General features: G+C 42.0%; 1 protein-coding gene across 2 annotated transcripts in view; it reads right to left on the bottom strand.

Annotated features, from left to right (window-relative positions):
* SEMA5A (semaphorin 5A) overlaps nt 1-25,285 on the bottom strand; it is a 616,581-nt gene that overhangs the window by 121,069 nt on the left and 470,227 nt on the right. For both annotated transcript variants that reach the window (XM_007057800.4, XM_043540272.1), the window contains exons 13-15: nt 25,030-25,211; nt 21,612-21,755; nt 8,533-8,680 (exon numbers count right to left, since the gene is read on the bottom strand). In XM_007057800.4, coding sequence (XP_007057862.2) covers nt 8,533-8,680; nt 21,612-21,755; nt 25,030-25,211 — 474 coding nt within the window. The remainder of the gene's footprint in view (nt 1-8,532; nt 8,681-21,611; nt 21,756-25,029; nt 25,212-25,285) is intronic.

Raw genomic sequence — 25,285 nt, 5'->3', positions numbered from 1 at the left:
CTGGGGCAGGGGGTTGGGGTGCAGGAGGGAGTGCAGGGTGTGGGAGGGGGTGCGGTGTGCAGGAAGGGGGTCAGGACAATGGGTTGGGGCAGAGGAGGGGTCTGAGGTGTACGAGGGGGATCAGGAAATGGGGTTGGGGTGCAGGAGGGGTGCAGGGTGCAGGCAGGGGGCTCAAGGCAGGGATTTGGGGTGTGGGGTGCAGGATGTGGGCTCTGGCCTGACGCCGCTTACCTGGAGCGCCTCTGGAGTGGCAGCGGCGCACACCGGTGCCAGGGCAGGCTCCCTGCCTGCCTTGGCCCGGCACCGCTCCGGGAAGCAGCCGGCACCATATCCCTGCGGCCCGTAGGGGTGAGGGGCGCAAAGGGCTCCACACACTGCTTTTGCCTGTGGATATCTCCCCTGAAGCTCCCATTGGCGGTTCCCCATTCCTGGCCAATGGGAGCTTTGGGGGAGGTATCCACAGGCAAGGGAAGTGCGTGAAGCCCTCTGCCCCACCCCTCCCCTAGGGGCCGCAGGGACGTGGCGCTGGCCGCTTCCCAGAGTGGCACGGGGCCCAGGGCCCCACGGGGTGGCAGTCCCGCGGGCCAGATCCAAAGCCCTTAGGGGCCAGATCTGGCCCACAAGCTGTAGTTTGCCCACCCCTGCATTAGCCAATGTGCACATGCTAGATGTGATTTTCTGAAAATAATTCTTCTGTGTTATCTTATTTTTGTAATGTTTTTACCATTGTCTAATTTATTATTTATTATTAGATTTACAGCAGTGCCTATAGGTTCAACTTATATCAGGTCTCCATTGTGCCAGACACTTTAAAAACACACAGGAAACAGCTATACTTTGAACAGACAGGACAAAGAATGGGAGAAAAGGGTAGTACAAAAAGCAAAGTGACGAGGTTGGCAAATGTGTGAGAACCAGGATTATTATGTATCTTATTTTTGTGTGCGCTTTCTATTTTTTTTTTACACAAAGTTTGTGTGGTGTGTATGTTTTGGGGTATGGGGGAGCAAGGGGGGGTTAATTCCCCTTCCCCGTAGCTTAAACTTAAAAAATACACCACAACAAAGAATAATAGCAATTTTCATTTCTGTTCTCATCTCCCCAGACCAAACATCACGAATTCATATTTGAAACTAAGCACATATTGTGAGGCAGGCTGTACCTCCTCTAATGGACAATGTCCTTTTCAAAGACCCCATCTCCAAATTCCTTTTTAAAGTCATAATAAAAGAATGAAAGAGAACATTTCTGACATTAGTCTTCTCAAGTATGATTACTTTCCACCTTGATTCATAATAGAAACTTTGGGATGTAAATATTTTTCATTATCAGAATTTCTTGAAGATAAAACAAGATACAAATGCTACAGTCGACTATTTTTAGACAAGCAAATATAATTCCTTTGCTTTATTCAGCAACAGAATGCTGACTAACTTAGTTTTGGCACCAAAAGCACATTCATTTTTGCAGATTCCCTCCCATACATATAAAAAGGATTTATACTATTAGTATGATGTGAAATGAGACTATGGACAAGTGTATAATAATACAATATGTCAGCCTAGTTGAGACTCAGCCTAGAGTTCTTATTCTAGAAAGGAGTGTCTAAAAATTAGTTATTTGTTGCATTATTAGCCAGAAGCAAATTCAACTGAGATTATGTTTCTCAGGGGGAAAGAAGGAAGTTCTGAAGCAAATGTACAATGTATATGAGTATGATGTACCAGTTCTATCCACAGACTTTCACAATGCCCTCTGTTTCTCATGTATTTCCTGTCTACCTTACAGTAACATGTGATTTGTGATCTACTTAAGATTTCTATTGCCAGACTTTAAACTGCTGCTAAATTTGACCGCAATAGTCCTATCAGGCATTAGACAACTCCAAGCATACTATATTAACTTTGATTAACCTTCAGAGGGTCCCTTTGTCTCAGCATATTGATTTCAAAGTTTTTCTTGTTGACCTTTAAGATTCTCTATGGTATAGTTCTCTTACATCATGAAGATTTATAGTTATCTTATACTCCATACTCCATGTTCATGTCTTTGTTATTGGCCTTTGGTCATCTATTTTCATGCCTTGTGTGAAATTTCAGTAAGTGATACAGCTTTGAAATACCATAGTGTATTTCTAGTTTTTGGCATATTTTTAATGTATTTCCCTTTATATTTTTTAAAAAAGATACTAGCATGTAATGGACAACTTTAAAAATACTGTCTTCAGAAACAATTCTGGGCACATACATTGTAACATTACTATGAGTTTCTGTGGAGAAAATTATGGTGTCAGACGCAAAGAAGAATAACATGAGGTGAGGAATAAGCAGCCAGAAGAGTTGAATTATTAAGGAACAACCATTCTGTTTTTATGTAAATAAATGTTTTATAATAATTAACAGTAGGAGAGAAAAAGACATTTTTTACCACAAGTAAGAACAATTGTTTTAATTAACAAGTTTTCAAAAGATTGCCCTCAGACATCGGTTGCACTTATGGGCCTACTTTATTTCTCATCTTTACCTTTCTAAGAGGAAGTTCACTTTACTGAAATTTAAGTCATAGTCTGTCTCCCAGGCAAGTCAATTCAACAATTATCTCATTTTATACGGAAAATTATAAAAACACACCAAGTATTTGTTGTGCATATGAAACTCTTTCCTAGTTCTAATGATGTTTTATGCTTCTTTTTTTGAGCATAAGGCTTCGTTTACACTACAAGCACTATGGTGTCACAGCTGCAGCTATGGTGATTTAGCTGTAAATACTTGCTACAGAAATGGAAGGTAGTTTCCCATTGCTAATCAACTCCATCGAGAGGCAGTAGCTAGTGTAATGGAAGAATTGTTCCATCAACCAGGCAGTGTCTACACTGGGGTTTAGATCAGCTCAACTACATCTCTCACGGGTGTGAATTTTTCACATCCCTGAGTGACATAGCGAGGTTGACCTAGGTTATAGATGTAGACCAGGAGTGACAATTATCCCAACTCCAGCAAGACTGATTTAAAGATTCTCACTCTTTACAGCTTGATCAATTCTTAGACAGGCAGGCTGGGAATTTATTTAAACAAAATTCTGTATACAATATTCTTCTCCTCTTCCTCGACATGCAAATAAAACAAAAAATTCCTCTGACTCTCAACTGTATCTAACAGAAATCAGGATGCAAGAAAACTATCAGGTTTTAGCCTTATATAAAGACTGCTTTCCCCTACTTTCTACAGACATTTCCACAAGCAGAAGTGGGTGGGAAGTAGAAGAGGAAAAGCCTGCCAACAAAACCAGATTACCAGTTTCTTTCCTTGTGATATGGTCTCTCCTCTTCCTCATCCTACTAAAAAGCACAGTTGCATCATGCTGACATAGCATCAAGAGTGTACAAAAGAGGGGGCTTACTTTAGACAGATGCTGAAACCACACTTCTGCTTAAAGACAAAAAGGGATCAAGTTGGGGAGAAAAAGTGGCGATGTTCTTCTAAATTCCACCCATAAAATGAGACACCACTCACAAGAGAGTGTGCAGATTGTTCAAAATATGGTCATACATGCTCTCTCATCTCAGCTTGTCCTCAGTGGAGTCTGATTACGCCCACTGTCTCTGCTGAGCTCCTTGTGATTGGTTTCCTCTCAGTGAAGTTGGCATCCCCTGATGATGCATCCCCACCAGCGGGGCTCAAATATCTAATGGGGATCATCTAGGCTCCTTAGGCGTGGCAGTTTTTGGCCTCTGAGTTAACACCCATTGAGATGAATTGGACAGTTCATATCTCAGAGCTGTCGTTTCAGGTTCTAAAATGCAGCCTGATGTCACTGCGTCAGTTAGCCTCAAAAATGTGAACCAAGTGTATGTACCACAACATCCCGAATAGCTAGAGACTTCATTTTGAAAAAGTAAATCTTATATTCTGAAGAGATCATAACAAAGGTGCTGATACTCCTTGCTGCTGTATACTGGCCCAATCTGAGCCCTGAAGATGACTGAGCAAGCAGATTCCACTTGCATGCTTGTGAGGGACAACCAGGTAGCAAATCTGCCCACCATATGTCAACCACTGAGCAGAGTTCTTTTTGCTTAAGAAACTGTACTTAGCGGGGACAAGCCTGGCCTAAAATGTCCTCTGGCAATGGTTTACCTACTTTCAAACTTGTTTCTTTTTACAGCTTCATAACCATTCAGAAAACAAACTTGGCAGCCTTTTTGCTGTGCTCTGGGCCACTAGGCAAAACAAAATGATCTTCAGCTGAAGGTCTCTGGATAAGCTACATAAGGTTGATTAGTATGAAATAAAGAGTTAAGCAAGGTCAGGAAGTCTGAAAGTAAATGAAAATTGAGCTGTAAAGAGAGAACTGAAGGGGCAGAGATTCAGTATATTATCTTTAACTCATAAACCTTCCTTGAGTAGGACTCATCTCTGAGGCCTGATCTCAAGTTATGGAGTTAAATCAAAACCAAAACACTTTTAGTTCATGCCAGCAGGGTCTACCAGGCCAGTTAGTATATGACAAGCTGGTATGCAGTAGAATTTACATCCAGTTGGTGCACACTAATGCACTATATAGACAAGCCCTCAGTGGGATACACTGCATTCTGTTCTGGATAGGATTACCCTTTTTCATCAGAATATTTTATGAACATAAATGTTGGATCCAATCAACAATGAAAACAAGTCATAAAAATATTTTAATTGGTCTATGCCTATTAGGGCAATGATCTTTTAGCAAGAAATATGCAAATAAAGTAGTTCTGGTGTGTGTCTGCGTATCCCTTGGAACTCTGTTATGGTAAAGAAAGTCTTGATTCAATACTAGATTTTAGTTCCAAACTCACTGAGGCTTAGTAAACAACACTTAGTCATTACACTTAAATTCTTTGTCTTCCAAGTACATGGAAATTTACAGAGCGTACATTATAATTTTGTTGGTAGCAGCAGCGCCAGTAGAATTTATTTCTTATCGGTACTCTGCGCATAAGCAACTCATGGGAGGAACACAAGGGGGGTGGAGGGGTGCCAGCTAAAGGGGAGGTATGTAACCCTCCCATGTGAGTCAGCCCCACCCCACCCCAGGGCCCCCACACTCTCCTCATCCCCTCCCCATCCCAGGTTACCTGGAGCGGGCAGCTGCACCAAATACAGACTTCTGAACCGCAGGGCTCTCCGGAACTGCAGCAGCAAAAGGAGCAGAAGATGAGGCCGCCAGGCGTCCCCATGCTGGCAGCTCCTCCAGCAGAGCTGTACTGCCCCCAGCCCTTCCACGCAGCTGTGTCTTCTGTCTGGGGTATGTACAGCCCTGCCAGAGGACAGGGCTGGGGGCAGTACAGCCGTGCCAGGAGTTGTTGGTGTGGGGCCGCCCTGTGTCTTTCTGGTAGGGCGTACCAGCAATAAATATCTTAATGGTACGGCGTACCAGACCATAGCGCCCTACTTGCACCAGTGGTTGGTAGTGATACTATTTTTGGCCATACTCAAAGAGTAACAAGATCATACTTAGAGTAGTTATAAGTGATTTGCTGTCAAACTGGGGTCCCATAGGGATCTATTTTGGGTCTGATACTGTTGAGCATTTTCATTAATGACTTTGATAATGGAGTGGAAAGTATGCTTATAAAATACACAGATGACACTAGGGTAGGAGGGTTGGTTTTCTTTGGAGGACAGGATAAGAATTCAAAATGTTCTCGACAAGTGGGAGAAGACCCTCACTGTGTATCAAGTAGTGGGGCCCTTTGCCGGGATGGATGGAGAAGGTGAGTTTTGTCCCCTTTAACTGCAGGGATAGAGTTTGTCCGGCAGGCTGGTAGGAAGATGGTTGTTGACTCTTTAAGTCCCCCTTCCCCATTTCAGGTAAAGAGGCAGGAAGCAGTACAGCTGGACCAGATCAGTGGATGGGTGATGCTGCCCCCAGCCCCAGCTGACTGGAAGAGAGGGGGGATATTTATACTGAAGTTAGTGGCGGAAAAGCCTTCTTTAATCCAGACCAGGATAGCAGAACTCACCCTCCAACCCATGGAAATAGTGAAAATATCAGGTCTCATAATTATCCATTGTGGACATTACACCAGTTGTCCCGTTTCTTGAGGGGCTAGGAAAGAATTTTCCCTGACTGCCAGATTGGCCCAGGCAAGGTGGATTTTTCGCATCCCCACAGCTGGTTATGGACCTGCTGGGATAGGGAAGGGGCAGGGCTGGACATTGGGTTATAATGTCACAACTCATTATGTAAGCTTGCGGCAGATGTCCAGTGCAGGTACTCCATAGGGAATGGATATGGTGATCAGATAAAATTGGATGGGAAAGGATTTAAAGGAGACATCCTTTAAAGAAGCAGAGAAAGGGGATTTAGGGCTCCTATGACTGGTATGGTGGGGAGTCAACTCCCCCTTTATTGTAGCCCCCCACCATAACCTTTATACGAGGGGGGCAGGGTCCAAGCTGCAGGATGGATGGGGCCAGGATTGGAAATGGGAAGAGATGATGGCAGGCCCTGAATATATGGAATTGTATATGGAATTTCCTACTCTGTACAATTTTATCTGCCAGGTACTTCCAGATATGTAAGAATAAAGTTGCAGCCTAATTAAAATCACCTCCAGTGTCTCCTGTCCTTCTGCCATAGCAGGACAAATGAAATCAACAAGACACATTACAATAAAGATAAGTGCAAAGCACTGTACTTAGGAAGGAAAAAAATAAATACACAAATATGAAATGGGGAATAAATAACTGGTTAGTCAGTAGTACTGCTGAAAAGGATCGGGGTTTATAGTGGATCACAAATTGAATAGGAGTCAACAATGTGATGCAGCTGCAAAAAAGGCGAATATCATTCTGGGGTGTATTAACAGGAGTGTCATATGTAAGGCATGGGAGGTAACTGTCCCTCTCTACTTAGCACTGAGGAGGTCTCAGTTGCAATACAGTATCCAATTCTAGGTGTCGCACTTTAAGAAATATATGGACATATTGGAAGGAGCCTAGAAGAGAGCAACAAAAATACTTTTAAAAGGTTTAGGAAACATGACTTATGAGGAAGGTTAAAAAAACTGGACATGTTTAATCCTGAGAAAAGAAGAGTGAGTGTGGCCCTGATCATAGTCTTCAAATACGTTAAGGGCTGTTATAAAGAGGACAGTGCTCAGTTGTTCTCCACGGTAGGAAAAGAAGAAATGGGCTTAATCTGCAGCAAGGGAGATTTAGGTTTGATATTAGGAAAAACTTTTTAATTACAAAGATAGTGAAGCTCTGGAATAACCTTCCAAGGGAGGCTGTGGAATCCCCATCATTGGAGGTTTTTTTAAGAACAGGTTAGACAAACACCTGTTAGGGATGGTCTATGTATACTTTGTCCTGCCTCAGTGCAGAGGACTCGACTAAATGACCTCTCAAGGTCCCTTGCAGCCCTACATGTCTATGATTCTATATTTAATTGTTTGGGGGTCTCTTAGAGATAAAACTACTAGTTTTACTGAAACAGTTAAACCAAAGAGCTGTCTAACATAAGCATGCAATAGCTGAACTGGGTAGGAACTGTTTGAATATACTAGACTATGCTATCGTTTTACAACATTTTAAGAATGACGCTGGTGAGGGGAATCAGATTGCAAATCCCAGTAACATAATCTTATTGGGTCAATTCTAAGATCTGACAAAGCACCTCATAACATTCTTCCTAACTCATGGAATTTCCCAAGGCTATCTGGGGTATGCAATTTTTACTTGAGACCATGAACAAATTATTTTAAATCCAAAATACTGCTCAGCCTTATGAATCATATAATGTTAGTACACGATTATCAAGAAAGATCTATATGGAAAAATTACAGATTACATTCTAACTTCTCTGCACCAGTCACAGAAGTTTAAACACCGATCTGTGTAATACATTTTCCTTTGTGCCTGTCACCACTGGAAGAAAAATATTCTGAAAGACTTTGCAGAATTTAAGACTGCTTGGTTAATTCGTAAAGATGAGTCAAGGAAAGAGAAGAAACCCTTTGAAAGTGTTCAATCTGCTTGCAAAAGTGAAATTTCACTTGTGGCATAAATGTCAAAAGTAACAAAGTAAGGACATATGAAAAAAACAAAACAAAAATATTATAAATTACCTTTTATTATGTTTTGAACAGGCCTTCTGGTGGTCTAACAAAAAGGTAACAGTCAATGAATGACAAACTTCACAATTATCAAGTTTATCCTCTGAACTTAGGAAACTTAAAAATTGGTCCAATATGCGAGGACCCATATTCCTCTTCTACTTTTACAGAATTCTGACCAGAACAAAGTGAGCATATTTTTCTCCTAGTTTGCAACAAACAAAATAAATATGCCTATGACAAATCCCCATCTGTAACAACTTTCCTTTAGGAGGTCTCTCATCTAGCTTATGTTGTATAACAGCATCCTCTAACTTGCAAACATGAATTTCTCTCAGTAAAATAAAAACAATACAGCTATAAATACACACTCATGAATCAAAATGTTTGCAAAGCATGCAAGTATTTGTTGATGGGAAGGCATAGAAGCGACTCACCACATTACAGCCAGGGCAGTCAGGGCCATTCTCACACATCCTGCGACGAGCCTGAATCCCTCCCCCACACTGGGTAGTGCAACGTTCCCACGGACCCCAGCCTGTCCAAAACATATGTGGAGGGCACAGCAAGTGCTCATTGCAGTATCTGTGACAAGGGAAAGCAAGAGGGAAAAGAAACTATTTAGTACAACAAAAGATCTCCAACTTCTACATTTTCCATTATTTAGAAAGATGTTTGCATATGGAAATGTTTTATACTGATGGCCTTATATTTATTTGTTGAACCCTTTTGTTTTTTTAAAAAAAGTCACAAGTATATATAGTATATAACCATTAATGGAATTGTATTTTATAATACTGTGGGTGTAGCATTTTCTTCATTGTCTAATCTCTTTCTACAATCTATTTAATGTACCTACTCTATTGTACTGGTAGCATATTAGTTAGGTCAATCACTACTTTTGTAGAAGTCACATACACAGATATCTGAGGGCAGAATTTGGTTCATGGACTAGCTAAGTAGAGGTCTATGCTGGCATTACTTTTCTAGAAGAAGCAAGCTTTCTTTTTCCAATTCAAATATAGCTGAGTTTGCTTTTCAACTGTCCCAGTGTATTTAATGTTATAGATAAAATAAGAGATAAAACATGATTCTAAGCATAGGAATACTATGGTGTTTTGATTATGTTATTGCTTTTACCTCTAAAGTGTGTTTCTAATCATTGTAACCTAGTTAGGTTTTCTCAGTGGGCTACAAACAACCCAAATCGGAAGACCAGATAGCTATCCAAAAGGAGAAGCCAAATTCTACTCCATGGATTTTGTCCGGCCTGAACAAAATCATACAGGACACAATTTCCTTCCTCCCTTCCTTCCTACTGTTGATGTACTGGTTATCTAATATCTATTTTCCCATTACCCACTCAACAAGTTTCTATCCATTTATACTGTCCTGCCATGAAAATTAACATTAATATTTCGATCTCATTTTTTTTATACTTGAATACAAATAATGATGTTACAAATGTACTGTTGTCTTCAATAGCATCAGTGGCAGTTACCTTTCTTTCACAAATCCCTAAAAACCTCAACCTATAATTCTTTATTACTAAAGTATTGGGAACTGTCAAGATGAATAGTTAGTGCATGGCAAGCTGGGGTGTAAATCTACGGTGCACTAGTTTGGCCACACAGACTAGCTGTCTGTGTAGACCCTGCTACTGTGCACTAATAGTTCCCTAGTTCGCAATGGCCTACTCTCATTTCAAAGTGGAATAGATCAAAGAGCACTAGGTACCTTTTAGCGCACAGTAGCAGGATCCACACAGGCAGTTAGTAAGTGGCAAGCTAGTGTACTGTAGGTTTACACCCCAGCATGCCGCGCACTAATTGTTTACCTAGACAAGCCCTCTGAGTGTTTAGAACCAATTGCTCTGTGTATGTATGTATGTATGTATGTGTTTGTACTGCACATGTAGATGTAGGTTTATCTTAAATGTGGGATTCTGCTTCAGAGAGTAAATTTTGCTTTCTGGCCAGTGCAACACCACTGAAACTAACAAGGTTGCATGCGAAAAATGAGACCAAAATCTGGTTTTATGTGTATGTAGAGCAGGGCAAACTATTCACAGCACATAATGCATTTGATTAATTGAGACCTCCCCCCTTTCTCTGAGTATTATCTGAGAAAAACTCCTATTTGTATATATATGCTAAATCAAATTATCAAGAAATGGGTTGTCCAAACATATTTCAGCCTATGTATTGTTTATAAACTATTCACCTATTTCTTTGAATATTCACTATTAGTAATTTACTGTTCACACTGTAATTGGTCACCTAAGTCACATCATGGGGTTCTGCTCTGATAGCTTCCAAACCCTCAGAATGTTCACAATGGATTTACAAACATTCTCTGTGCGAAAACAGTCACACACGCACATTTGCATGCATGTTTGTGACACTCTTCTCTGTGATCAATTGTTGAACAAAAGTTTGCTAATATGAACGTTCATGAGAATAGAGTAAAAGGGATCACATATGATGACAGAAGAAATTTAATACTTTTATTATTCAAAGCAACGTGCACGCATTTTTTGCAGTATTCCACCTGCTCTTAGTAGAGCGGTTGTAATGACGTTTGAGACACAGACATACAATAAAATGAATCTTTGACATGAAGCCAAGAAGTTATAGGTTCATGTCACATAAAATGTGTTATAAATGAAGTGTCTTTTTTTTTAATACCAAGTCCCATTTTCAAATGTCAGCGTGTCATGTTTCTTGCTCTCTCAAGTAAGCACAGGGGAGAAACAAGACTTTACCAAATTAACTTTGTAGCTGATACTTGAAGTATTTGAAAGGTTAGGAATGCTGGAATTCTGCTAGTCAAGTCCAGTTAAAGATATATCTGAAGCTACAAAAATCACAAAGTACTTATACAATCTGCTTAACTTTTAATAAAGCAAAATCAGCCACAGAGCTGGGTTTGCATTTTTCTCCCCTTCTGAAAATATCACAGCACACAAGTCTTAGATTCACCTCAGCCAGCCAAGCTCCAAAATCATCAGATATGTTTTTATAGTTAAAGATCAATTACAGGGGCGAATCTGGGAACTGTGTTGTAGCAAGAGGTTTTGAGCCCTGTTTTATTAAGCCTCTTTCCGGCTGCATTTCAAGTTAACCAGTAACTTCTTATTCCCTTTTGCACACACTCTCTCTCCCTTTTAATTTTTTTCCCAGGACCCAGAGGGCTTACACTATACAGTAATTCAGCAAAACAAGCAATGTAAGAAACTAAGATCTGTGTAACTGCTGCCCTCAGCACAGACTGTCTACAGCAGTGACGAGGGCAGAAGGGAGAATGGCACACATACACATACACACAAAGGCTAGGCTAGTGCAATGATTCCCCCTCTCCTTTTCTGACAAGTTCAAGTTCAATTATTCACATGTAGGAATTGCTGTTCTGGGAGAAAAAAAAACATAGATGAATCTACTCCCGGATCCTCTTTCCAGAAGCAGCCTATATCTGATGGTTCAAAGGAAAGTAAAAAAAAAACAAAAAACCCTCCAATAATCCACTTATATATTCAATCCTATCCCACAGAGGGAAATTTCTTGCTGACCACAGCAGAAGATAAATTTATGCCCTGGAGCATAAGGATTGGCAGCCCTTTAAATAATTACCTAAATTAGTTTAACTGCAACTGCTATTCTTATTCCTATAAAGCTGTCATGTTTTAAAAAATTTAAAATGTTATTTACCTCAATAATATTGTGCAGCAACGAGTACCACAGGTTAATTATATAGCAGTTGGTTAAAAGTGCACTCTTAATTAATTTAAAATGTGTTGTAATGTTATTTGTGTTTCCCCTTTGTTTTTGTACTCTATTACAATAGAGTATGAATAATAACCACCAATTAGACTCCTCTATACCATTCATCATAGTGTATACATGAGTCATATTGTTATGCTGGAGGGTGTTGGTGGCTATCAGCTAGAGTTGCAAACTATTCGCACAAAACCGAACACCGTTGTCCCGCCCCTCCTCCAAGGCCCCGATCCCACTCACTCCATCCCCCCTCCCTCTGTTGCTCACTCTCCCCACCTTCCCTCACTTGCTTATTTGCACTGGCCTGGCTCAGGGGCTTGGGGTACGGGAGGGGTGTGGGCTTTGGCTGGGGTACGGGCTCCAGGGTAGAGCCAGAAATTAGGAGTTCAGGGTGCGGGAGGGGGCTCCGGGCTGAGGCAGTGAGTTGGGATGCGGGTGGGGGTGAGGGTTCCAGCTGGGGGTGCAGGCTCTGGGGTGGGGCTGGTGATGAGGGTTTTGGGGTGCAGGAGGGGGCTCCGGGCTGGGACCGAGGGGTTCAGAAGGCAGGAGTAGGCTGCAGCAGGGGGTTGCGGCATGGCAGCGGTTGGGGGTGCAGGCTCTGGGCGGCGTTTACCTGAAACAGCTCCCAGAAGCAGCAGCATGTTCCCTCTCCAGCTCCTACACGGAGGCGCAGCCAGGTGGCTCTGTGTGCTGCTCCATCCACAGGTGCCACTCCCGCAGCGCTCATTGGCCACAGTTCCTAGCCAATGGGAGCTGTGGAGATGGCGTTTGGGGAGGGAGCAGTACTCTGAGCCCCCTGGCTGCCCCTGTGTGTAGGAGTCAGAGGGGGGACATGATGCTGCTTCCGGGAGCTGGGCGCAGCCACAGCAGCTGGGCAGCCTGCCTTAGCCCTGCTGCGTTGCCAACTGGACTTTTAACGGCCCAGTCAGTGATGCTGACGGGAGCTGCCAGGGTCCCTTTCCGATTGGGCATTCCAGTTGAAAACCGGACGTCTGGCAACCCTACTATCAGCAGGCATTTCTTTCGTCTTCACTCAAGTGCAACCTCACTGAGGCTCATGTGTGTGCTAGCCCCCCTGCATTAAGGTTAAATTCAATAGGTTCTTAAAACTCCTTTAGGAAATAAGATAGCTGAAACAACAGAAAACACTATCCCCAGGGACTAGGCCACATGCATGACTAATCAGAAGCTGAGCTACAGTGGGCAAAGGGGTTTTCCCTGGGGCTGACTACAAACTCAGGAGCCTTGTGAGTGTGTATGTGTCAGCAGTACACAGGACTAGAAAAGCCAAGACAGAGCCAGAGAAGCACTGATAGGCTAGCCCTGAGAGAACATCACATGAAAGAACTTTCTGGACAGAGTAATGTCTGGAAGGACAGGCCTAGTACTGTGAGTAAGGGAACTGCCTCCTGTTTGATCCTACTGTGTTCAGAGAAACAGGACTTTGTACATTCTTTGTAAATAAACAGGACTGACCTGAAGAAATATCTGATCTGTATCATCAACTTCTCCTACAGGAAACAACGCTCAAGGCCCCAAACATTGGCTAACTGCTTGAGCCAAAAGAGGCAACAATATTTACTCTTACAGTTCTTCTTCAATGCTCCTTCCCTGACTTTTTCAAACCTCTTCCCCTACATAAGCAACTCCTGCACTTCCAGTTATTTTCATTGCCCTTATCTTGACTTGTTCTATACCTAGTATGTCATTTTTGAAAGGAAGTCATTGACACTAAATGCATTTAGTAAAAATATCATTGACAACAACATCCATATTATTCTCTATCTTTTCTTAATGGAACCAAACCCCTTATTCGCCATGCACTTATTCCTTCATTTTTTACCAAGACTGATCAGATGTTTCTGTTGACATGTCCATGGCGATGCTTAGATATTTGTCCTGACAGCTTAATAATCCAGAATCTAGTGTATACTTGTAAATTACATGATTCCTTTCTAATGTTTATTACCTTGCACTTGTGTACAGGCTGTTTGATTATCAAGTTTTTAACCCCACGCTCACCACTGTTTTCCCTGAGCAGAGGGGAGCTGAAACCGATGGATCTAGGCACGATGTGGGGTGAGCTGACTGCAGCATACTCATCCCTATCTCTCCAAACCCCTCCATAGTGATTCAGATCCATAGGTGTGAGCAGGGAGGGGAAGGGAAGTCAGATTCTCTTCCTCAAACTTTCATAGAAAACAGAAACAAATTACTGAAGTAACCCGACTGGCTTCCTCACTACGGTGAAGCCTCCCCTCCACCATCCCTAATTTTCTGTGGAAAATAGTGATCAGAGATACCTTGCGAACTTGGCTCCTGTAAGAGCTGGGCTGTCAAGGGGGTGGCGGGAACAAGGGGAGATAGTGGAAATGCAGAGAGAAAAATCTGTAGGTTTAATGTGTTGATCCTCCATCTTCTAACACAGGACGGAAGGGGAGAAACCCTTACACACAATGGAGGAAGGAAGAGGAACCACCATACATTGAAACTTGAAGAGTTTCCGCTATCTTCAAAGAAATAACCCACACAGAGAAAAATGAAGCCATTTCTGAAGTCCTTCAGAAAGTCATCAGGATGCTTCACTCTTGAGTTTTGACTAGAAATAATATGTCAGCAAATGTTGCCACTCTACTACTCTCACTCCTTCTCCATATTGTTTCTAAATTGTTTCTAAATAAACTGAACAGCATCTGTACTATTAACTTCTCTATACACTGAGATAGGCTATGTAATCCTATTCTTAGGGCTAATCTTCATGTACCACTGTAATGCTGAACATGAAGATGCTCCTATGGTGACGGGAGAGCTTCTCCCATCAGTGTATTTAAATCCACCTGCCCAAGAGGTGATAGCTATGTTGAGGGGAGAAGCTCTCCTGTCGACATAGAACCGTTTACACAGGGGCAGGGGGCTAGATCAGTATAACTACATCGCTCAGGGGTGTGGATTTTTCACATCCCTGAGCGATGTAGTTATACTAATAGAGGTATGTTGTGTAGACCAGGCCTGAGTTCCTAACTTTTAATCATTTTTTCATTCTTCCGCTTGAGCCCTGGGTCATGCAAAGACCCCTGTGCTTAACTTTAAACTAGTAAATAGTCCCATTGATTTGAAAGGGATTACACACATGCATGAAGTTATTATGCACAACGTGTGTAAATCTCTGCAGATCAGGGAGTTTGTGAGGTTTCATGGGTGTAACTGAGGGGAAAATCTGGCCCTATATACTTGAGCAGGATGAATATTTTTTTAAAATGAATATTCACTCAGATTTGTAACTAACTTAGCATCAGCCATACTCATGCCTCTTTTGTATTTACTTTTTATGGAATTTTCCACACAATGGAATTTTATGGGAACAAATGTTCATAGAAAACCTGCTTCAAAATAGTTTGCAAATACTTGTGGAAACTGAGTTTTGTATTTACATGCATAAGTGTTTGAAGCTGAAGTGAGTGTGTATTTGCACAGTCAGGATATATAAACAATACTGTGTGAATTATCTGATGAACTGCAACTAGTTAACACATCTCGAATATTGAATTCAGACATGCAACTGGTCATAGTGAAGTAATATAGTTAAAAATGCATAGAAAAATTGTTAAATAATTTCAGTGAGTAAACCTCATAGACTCATAGACTTTAAGGTCAAAAGGGACCATTATGATCATCTAGTCTGACCTCCTGCACAATGCAGGCCACAGAATCTCACCCACCCACTCCTGTAACAATCCCTTGATTTATGGCTGAGCTACTGAAATCCTCAACTCGTGGTTTAAAGACTTCAAGGTGCAGAGAATCCTCCAGCAAGTGACCCATGCCCCAAGCTGCAGAGGAAGGCGAAAAACCCCCAGGGCCTCTGCCAATCTGTCTTGGAGGAAAATTCCTTCCCGACCCCAAATATGGCAATCAGCTAAACCCTGAGCATGTGGTCAAGACTCACCAGCCAGACACCCAGGAAAGAACTCTCTGTAGTAACTCAGATCCCCCTCTCTAGAGTCCCATCAGAGGTGACTCGGCATACTTACCGCTAATAGTGAAAGCTCAATTAATTGCCAAAATTAGGCTATCCCATCATACCATCCCCTCCATAAACTTATCAAGCTTAGTCTTGAAGCCAGATATGTCTCTTAACTCCACTGCTCCCCTTGGAAGGCTGTTCCAGAACTTCACTCCTCTGATGGTTAGAAACCTTCATCTAATTTCAAGTCTAAACTTTCTGATGGCCAGTTTCTATCCATTTGTTCGTGTGTCCACACTGGTACAGAGCTTAAATAATTCCTCTCCCTCCCTGATATTTATCCCTCTGATATATTTATAGAGAGCAATCATATCTCCCCTCAGCCTTCTTTTGGTTAGACTAAACAAGCCAAGCTCTTTGAGTCTCCTTTCATAAGACAGGTTTTCCATTCCTCGGATCATCCTAGTAGACCTTCTCTGTACCAGTTTGAATTCATCCTTCTTAAACATGGGAGACCAGAACTGCACACAATATTCCAGATGAGGTCTCACCATTGCCTTGTATAACGGTACTAACACCTCCTTATCTCTACTGGAAATACCTTGCCTGATGCATCCCAAGACTGCATTAGCTTTTTTGACGGCGATATCACATTGGCGGCTCATAGTCATCCTGTGATCAACCAATACTCCGAGGTCCTTCTCCTCCTCTGTTACTTCCAACTGATGTGTCCCCAGTTTATAACAAAAATTCTTGTTATTAATCCCTAAATGCATGACCTTGCACTTTTCATTATTAAATTTCATCCTTTAGTATTACTCCAGTTTACAAGGTCATCCAGATCTTCCTGTATGATATCCCAGTCCCTCTCTGTATTGGCAATACCTCCCAGCTTCATGTCATCCGCAAACTTTATTAGCCCATTCCCATTTTTTGTGCCAAGGTCAGAAATAAGAAGATTAAATAAGATTGGTCCCAAAACCGATCCCTCAGGAACTCCACTAGTAACCTCCTTCCAGCCTGACAGTTCACCTTTCAGTATGACCCGTTGCAGTCTCCCCTTTAACCAGTTCCTTATCCACCTTTCAATTTTCATACTGATCCCCTTCTTTTCCAATTTACCTAATAAATCACAGTCTCCTTGCTGTTGTTCTGGAAGCCGGAAAAAAAGTTACTCTTTCTTTGTAAATTGTTAGTTGTGAATTATTGGCTCAGCACTCCTAAACATCTGGGCCTAATTTAACAATGCATTATTCCAGTTTTATGCAGGTGTAACTCAGTTGGTACTGGAGTTAAGCAGTGGTAAATCCAGCCCATTATATCCACTGGTTCTCCTGTATTCACTCTTTTGCCAGCTCAACAAATTCTAAGATACAAGGAAAGCAGTTTTATTTTTACAAAACCTAACACTGGTTTGTCCTTAGTATACTTTGCTCTTTAAGATGCATTATAGCTCTAAAATGATTTCCTCAATTACTTTTCCTGGTACCAAGGTGGTCCTGGGGAATGAAGTGAGGTTGTACTTCAGTCATCTGGAAAAGTAGCTCTACAAATGATTTTGTTATACTTTTTTTTAAGGTTTCAGAGTGGTAGCCGTGTTAATCTGTATCAGCAAAAACAACAAGGAGTCCTTGCGGTACCTTAGAGACTAAGAAATTTATTTGAGCATAAGCCCATGAAAGCTTATGTCCAAATAAATTTGTTAGTCTCTAGGGTGCCACAAGGACTCCTTGTTGTTTTTACTTTTTTTTAAAGTAACTCAACTACTTCAATCTTTTGAACCTTCAGAGCACTTCAATACCGCTATCTGGACCTTGCAATTTAATATTATTTATTTTCTGAAGTATTCCATATATCATTGCCCTTTTTACAATGTGCTTTTCTATCCACTATCTCAATAGTGAGCATTTAATTTCTGATTCACTGAAATAATTTCTTATTTTCTATACTGTGACAGGGTTTATTGACCACTCACTGGGCCAGTGGGGCTGACCAATCATTGTGGGCTCAGGAGACCATGCCCCCTCTCCCTCGCTGGGTGTGCTCCAGGTGGAAGGGACAGATAAAAGGAGTCAACTCAGCTCAGTAGCAACTGGCTGAGGAGGAGAAAGGACGTGTGCTGCAAGCTCCTGCAGACGAACCATCGAATCTTCAGACTACTGAGGCCATGGACCTGGACAACGCTGTGGAGGAACAGCCAACTGGAGAAACTGATGGGAACGCCAAGCCACTGCCAGCCGAGGAGATGCCCAAGATGGGCTTTATGGTAGGAAGAGGCGATGTGTTGAGGGTGCATGCAGGGTCAAGTGCCTCCCCCCCGCCTCCAGCAGCCTTCCCAGGTGGGGAATGGAAGGGGCGGGGCTAGAACCTCTTCCAGCCATGCTGGGACGCTGCCCGGTACAGCGCAGCAGCTGCCTCGAAGAGCAACTGGCGGCGGCAGCAGTGGGCTACCCCCCGTTCAGGGCTTGGCTTCCAGGGACAGCAGCCAAGCGAGCTGGCGCCTCCTCCCCACAGCATGCTCGGCCACTGTCCCTGGAAGCCAAGCCTGCGCAGGGAGTGGGCTGCCATTGCCTCCCCTCCCCAGCCAGGCTCTCTCTGAGGTAGCTGGCTACGCTGCACAGATTAGCAACCAGGAGTGGCTCCATCCCACTGCCCACCCGGGCCTGGTTTCCAGGGAGAGCAGCTGAACATGCTGCGAGGGGAGGGGCACAAGTTGGTGCGGCGGGAGGATAGAGCCCCTCACCCCCACGCGGGTAATGTGGGGTGGGGAGGGGATATGGAGAGCGAGGGGGGAGGAGACACGTGGGGAGGTGACTTGTCCTCCCCTTTAGGGAGGCACGTCATCTACTAGGGAATATGTTATGAGCTGATGCCTCTATCCTTAATAGGGAGTTTACCAGCTTCATAGGGCCCTGGGTCAGAACCCGGTGCAGTAGGGTGGGTCTGGGTTCCCCTACCACTGCCCTGCACTTGCCACTATATGTGACTACCAGGGACTCTTGATATAGACTGTTTGCTGTCACACCCCAGGGATTACAGACTATTTGTTTACTCTGCCCCGCCCAGGGGATTAGGGCCCCCAAACTGCTATTGATTGTCCCAGCCAGGAGTCCCAGAGGCCATAGACTGATTGTTTTCTCTGCCCTGCCCATGGGTCCAGAGTTCCTGATTGTGATAGCTTGACTGAGCAGAGATTCTCGATGACTCTGTGATGAGGTGTATCAACCCTGAGCTGCGTAAATGAGGGCGGCCCATGCCGGACATGCCGAGCCCCCATGATATATACCTATTACTATTTTTTCTTTAAAATCTCTATTTATCCTTTAATCCATGTGACAATTAGAATACAAAAAATGACACAATACTTAACCAAAACTCACCCTGTGGATTTTACTCAAATCTCAACTCCTTTTTAATATAAACTCACTCAGATTTTCTTTTGCGCTGTACTGACCAGGCATCTCAACAAAACTGATAACTGGTATTCAGACTGGGAGAGAGCTATGAGATTTTAGTTAAAGTTCCATATTTGCTGGGGGCAGCTTTTTATTTGGATAACCTATCTGCCGAGAGTATATTACAGCATATAAAAATCTTGGCCTTTTGACCAAAGAATGGTAGATATGCATTGCTCTGAATTAGCCAGAAGTGTGCACATTTTCTAGGACACTCGCCCTCTTAATTTTGTGTTACATGGGCAGATTCCTAGAATTTCTATGAAAAAAGCAGTGTGGTGTGCAACATTGGCCCACTGGAATTACTTGCTAATCTAATTTTTCTCATTATCTTCATCACTGGAAAGATGCAGATTCAGTGAAAAAAATTCAGTTTTCCCTTGCTTCTGTGAGTGTACCTTACAAGAACACTAATGCAAATTTTAAGTGTGCATCCAAGAAAAAATAGATCCTTATACAGTTTTTGGAACTGATGGCTCATGTACTCAGAATTTTAAACACTATTACATGATTGTATCACAGCTTGCTATTTCTTCTGAAGTTGACAGGATGCCCCTGGAAACAAGATAATACATGTCAATGCAGTAGTCTGTCTAAATATATATACAAAATGAATGTTTCATTTCTTTGTTGGGATTCATGGAAGGCAATAATAAATTGGAGTCTCTTAGACGTGTGAGTGATGGAATCAAAAGACCAAACTACATTTTGAGGTAGTATAACAAAACATCTAGTACTGGGGGAAGCAACGAACTGTGAAATAAAAGACCAAGTTAAAAGCTGACTTGAAGTGTTTAACCCAGGAACCTATCCTTGCAACAAAGCCTGTTGCCAACTGTGTCCACATATCTATTCAGGGGACACCATCATAGGGCCTAATCACATCAGCCACACTATCACAGGCTCGTTCACCTGCACATCTACCAATGTGATATATGCCATCATGTGCCAGCAATGCCCCTCTGCCATGTACATTGGGCAAACTGGACAGTCTCTACGTAAAAGAATAAATGGACACAAATCAGATGTCAAGAATTATAACATTCATAAACCAGTCGGAGAACACTTCAATCTCTCTGGTCACTCGATTTCTGACCCAAAAGTGGCAATTCTTCAACAAAAAGACTTCAAAAACAGACTCCAACGAGAGACTGCTGAATTAGAATTCATTTGCAAATTGGATACAATTAACTTAGGCTTGAATAGAGAATGGGAGTGGTTGAGTCATTACTCAAAGTAAAACTATTTCCCCTTGTTTATTCCCCCCCCCCCCCACTGTTCCTCAGACGTTCTTGTTAACTGCTGGAAATGGCTCACCTTGATTATCACTACAAAGTGTTTTCTCCCCCCCGCCCCCCCACTCTCCTGCTGGTAATAGCTCATCTTAAGTGATCACTCTCCTTACAGTGTGCATGATAAACATCCATTTTTTCATGTTCTGTGTGTATATAAATCTCCTCACTGTATTTTCCACTGAATGCATCCGATGAAGTGAGCTGTAGCTCATGAAAGCTTATGCTCAAATAAATTGGTTAGTCTCTAAGGTGCCACAAGTACTCCTTTTCTTTTTGCGAATACAGACTAACATGGCTGCTACTCTGAAACCAGTTTAGAGGTTAATATACACACAAAAAGAAAAAGAGTACTTGTGGCACCTTAGAGACTAACCAATTTATTTGAGCATAAGCTTTCGTGAGCTACAGCTCACTTCATCGGATGCTCAAATAAATTGGTTAGTCTCTAAGGTGCCACAAGTACTCCTTTTCTTTTTGCGAATACAGACTAACACGGCTGTTACTCTGAAACCTATACACACAAACAATTTCAGTTTTACTTACTAAAGAACATATTTGATTCCAGTATGGTGTATATTTATTAGATACAAACAAACCATTAAAACTTTCCCATTTGCTGTATTGATGCTTAATTTTATTTAAGATATAAAAATTGAACTTAGTCCACCAGTAATGCAGTGCTGTGATCTAACAACACTTTACTGCAGATTTTGAGTCTGGTCAACTTGCAATTCAAACACATTACAATCAATTTTCAGAGTCTGAAGGGATAGTAGAGAGGAGTGCCTCAACACAATCAGCTGAGTAGTACTGCTGGGAGCTCAGTCGGTTCGGGAAGGACTCAGCTAAGTGAAAACTGAATGCACTGCTGAAGTCCATGTCCTTGTTAATAGTAATTGTAGTAAGAGATTGTACTGGAATTTTTTTTAAAAAAGGAAGAGAAAGCAGGTAAAAGAGAAAAATGTAACATGAAAATGAACCTGAATGGAAAAAATTAAAACAGGCAGTGGAGAAAAGGTAACTCACCTCTCCTCACGGTTCTGTCCCACACACACGCGGCCTCCATGCCGAGGAGTTGGATTGCTGCATGAACGCTGGCGGACTTGAAAACCAATTCCACAGGTGGTACTGCAGGGTGACCAGGAAGTCCATGGAGTCCAGCCCCCATTTCTAGTAGAATAATAAGCCTTGGCTCTGTCATCTGTTATAATATACAGTGAGCAGCTACATGGGTGTAACTGAGAACAGAATCTGGCCCATTAATATCCGCAGAGATAGTTAATTCTGTATGGAGTTAAACTTCCAGAAGAACACTTGGTGGAAAAAAGAAGTTCCTCTGATACTTGTTTTTCCCATTGTTTCTACCTGGTCTATATGATATGTTGCTGCTAGAATGGGCCCAATGACCAAACAAATATAAAACACACAAAGTCCTATGGGCAATCTGACATTCTCCTACATTATTTCAGAATCCAAAACACAAACAACAGAAAGTGGAATCCAATTTTCCTCAGTTAATTTATTCTGGATACATTTAATATTTAAATGCCCACATTAACTTTTTGGAGATAATTTTGAATTACATATTGCTCAAGTAGGTTAAAGCAGCAGTTCTCAAGCTGTGGGTCTGGACCCCAAAGTGGGCAGCAGCCCTATTTTAATGGGGTTTCCAGGGTTAACCTTAGACTTGCTGGGGCCAGGGGCTGAAGCCAAAGGCGGAGCCCCACCGCCCAGGGCCAAAGCCCAGGGGTTTCAGCCCTGGGCGACGGGACTCAGTTTACAGGCATTGCATCTGGGGCTGAAGCCCTTGATCTTTGGCTTTACTTCCACCCGACCTGCCCGAGGAAATGTGGCTCAGGTGGTGGGGCTGGGGCAGGCTCAGGCTTCAGTCCCCTTTCCTGGGGTCATGTAGTAATTTTCATTGTCAGAAGGGGGTTGCGGTGCAATGAAGTTTGAGAACTGCTCAGTTAGAGAGTCCACATTATTTATAGCATGTCTTTTAAGGAAGATTTAAAACTTCAAGTTCATGCCCTTCCTTTTCTGTTTAAAAAAAAAAAGAAAAAGATAATTTAAAACAACAAAAAGAAAAAAAATCAAGTTCCAGAAGAAGTAAGATTTCAAGAAGAGACAATTACATGAGCTCACAATTCTACAAAATCCTCAAAGAAGATAACAATACCTTATGGGTAAGAGTACCAAAAGGTGCCGATATAGCTAACAGAATCAATACGGATTTCTAATACTTGTAAACCCCTAGAAGGCACAGTCATGTTCCCATTAAAGTCAGTGGCTAACTCCTATTGACTTCAATATGAACAGTATCATGACAAATGTCTGGAAAGGAATTTTAAACCCTAAAGAAATCAATGCATTATAGTATGCCACTGGGTTTTTTCACACCTGAAAATTGCTGTACAGATAAGAAATTCAACAAAAATCAAACTCAACAATGTTATGCTCTTGAGATTTCATTATAAACATTTAAAAAGAATACGAAGGTTAATATAATACAAATTGTCTTACTCTTACTGTCTTGGGAAATGATTCAAAAATTAAAAAGCTCAACTGGTTCAATAATACAACAGGATAAAAATGTTGAACTTGTCAGATCATTTCAATAGTTGGCCAAAAAAGTGCAGTTTTAACTTTTACTAATGGTTTATTGCTATTTGAGCACTGCATGAATCTTCCCTTGTTTTAATGGACCCAGAATTTTGACACTACAGAAAATGACTGCCTGAAAAATATCATAATTAACAACTACTGACTTTGGACAGAAAAACAGGGTTGATTACTGTAAGGATTAGTATGAATGGCATGATTTTCAGATGTATTAAAATCAATGGGAGCTTTGGGTGCCCAGTACAGTACCTCTGAAAATCAATTATTAGTATGAGTGGTTATGCAAATGAGATGATGTAATGTTAGCAGGAGTGACTATGATAATATCTCTGGTGAGCCTCCGAGTATTTCTCTATTCCCATCTAAGCCTTCAGGCCCAGATTTTTAAAGGTGTTTAGGCATTGCTGCACTCAGTTGCTGCAATGCCCATTTGATTTAGGAGCCTAAGTCACATTTTAGAAAGGATTTAGGCATTGAGAAGTCCAAATCCCATCGACTATCTAAGTGCCTAAATCCCTTTTAAAAATGAGATTTAGGCTTCTCAATCAGTGAGACATTGCAGAAGTGAGTGCAGCAAGGCCTAAACACCTCTAAATAAATACCTTTAAAATTCTGGCCCTCCAACAACAGATACCTAATAACTCTTGTTCAACTGTTTAGCTTCATACAGTATCCTTATCCTCTCTCCTTCTCACAATTCTCTACTCTACAGACAACTGTAAGCACCGTATTGATTTTTCTTAACTATTCACACTCATTCATTATTGCATCTTGTATCAGCTGGAATCATTTTGTCTACCGTTACATGCAGGATAACATCTGTTGTGATTCATGCAAAAATATCATGAGGTGATTCGGAAGTTAAAGTATTTGCTACTGGCGTAGCATAAGTAATGGACTAGAGGAAGTAATAAAAGAAGGAACTGCTGGAAATGAACAGAACAGACCACCGAACAAGTTTTAACTTGGGAGTTAGGTGTAAAAAAAGTTTGAAACATGAGCTCCAGATCAAATTAGACCCACTTCCTTCACTATCACCAGTTGTCAGCACAAGTCTGCTAATCCTACACCCTCTAACTTGGCCAAGACTGTTGAGAACAAACACTTTGTTTCTAAGCTTAGACTGAAAAATGATCTGCTCTAGTATTCTGTGTATGGGGTCAGGTGCGTGGTGTGGGATGGAAAAGTGGGTGCAAGACCAGACTTGGTTGGCCACAGACCAGGATATTATGCTATCAGCACAGGCTACTGTGGACCTGCCTCCTCTCCAGTGCAGAGAGACAAGCACCCTCCTTTTGCTCCCCATCCCTAGTGCACGTATTCACAAACCCTGAGAGCTGGTCCAACGGAGGTGGTGCTAAAGGGTTGTGACTCCCGGGACTTGGCGCTCAAAATGTGTTCTTTCTGATCACTGGGCCAGAACTAATGTTTAAAAAAAGCTTACCGGTCCTGCCAAAGTATCTCTGGGCCCCAATAAATTACTAAACTCTGGGGCTTTAAATTGTGGGTGTCACCAAATGCATTGATTTTTTTCCCCCTACATTTCTGTTGTTAATATTAATTGTGGTCAACTTAATTAGTTTCATAAAACTTGAAGTTAATTTTTCCCACTTGGCCAGTTCTCTCTCCCAGCAAAGTCTGAGAGGCTACTTATGTCCCATGGTGCTGTGGCTATCATCATAAGCAGTTTCATATTCAAGAAGCAATAGGAAGGCTGTGGACAAGGTTTAAAAGAAATATTACTTAAAATGTGTTTTACTTTTAATACTTTAAAAAAGATATCCTATAGGATCTCTTTGGGTCTTGCGATTGTCTGACGTACCTGGAGCAGTTGGCAATTTCCATACTTGGTCCTTCGCACTGCCAGCCTCCACACTGAGGAGCTGGACTGTCACACAAGCGAGTTCTGCAGAGGCAGGAGCCAACACTAGTACCATCAGTGTGGGTGCAGGGTTTCCACTGAGACCACATTCCAAAATTCCCATCCACAGTCAAATTCCTGGTCTAGAAGATATAAAAGCAGAAAGTCAAGGCTTACGGTAAGACAGCAGAAAACTGATCAGAGGTCCCTTTTGATG

The sequence above is a fragment of the Chelonia mydas genome, chromosome 2 (genome assembly GCF_015237465.2).
Source record: "Chelonia mydas isolate rCheMyd1 chromosome 2, rCheMyd1.pri.v2, whole genome shotgun sequence".
Lineage (NCBI taxonomy): Eukaryota > Metazoa > Chordata > Testudines > Cheloniidae > Chelonia > Chelonia mydas.
Note: the sequence above shows the minus strand (reverse complement) of the source record. Positions and strands in the feature narration are given on the sequence as shown.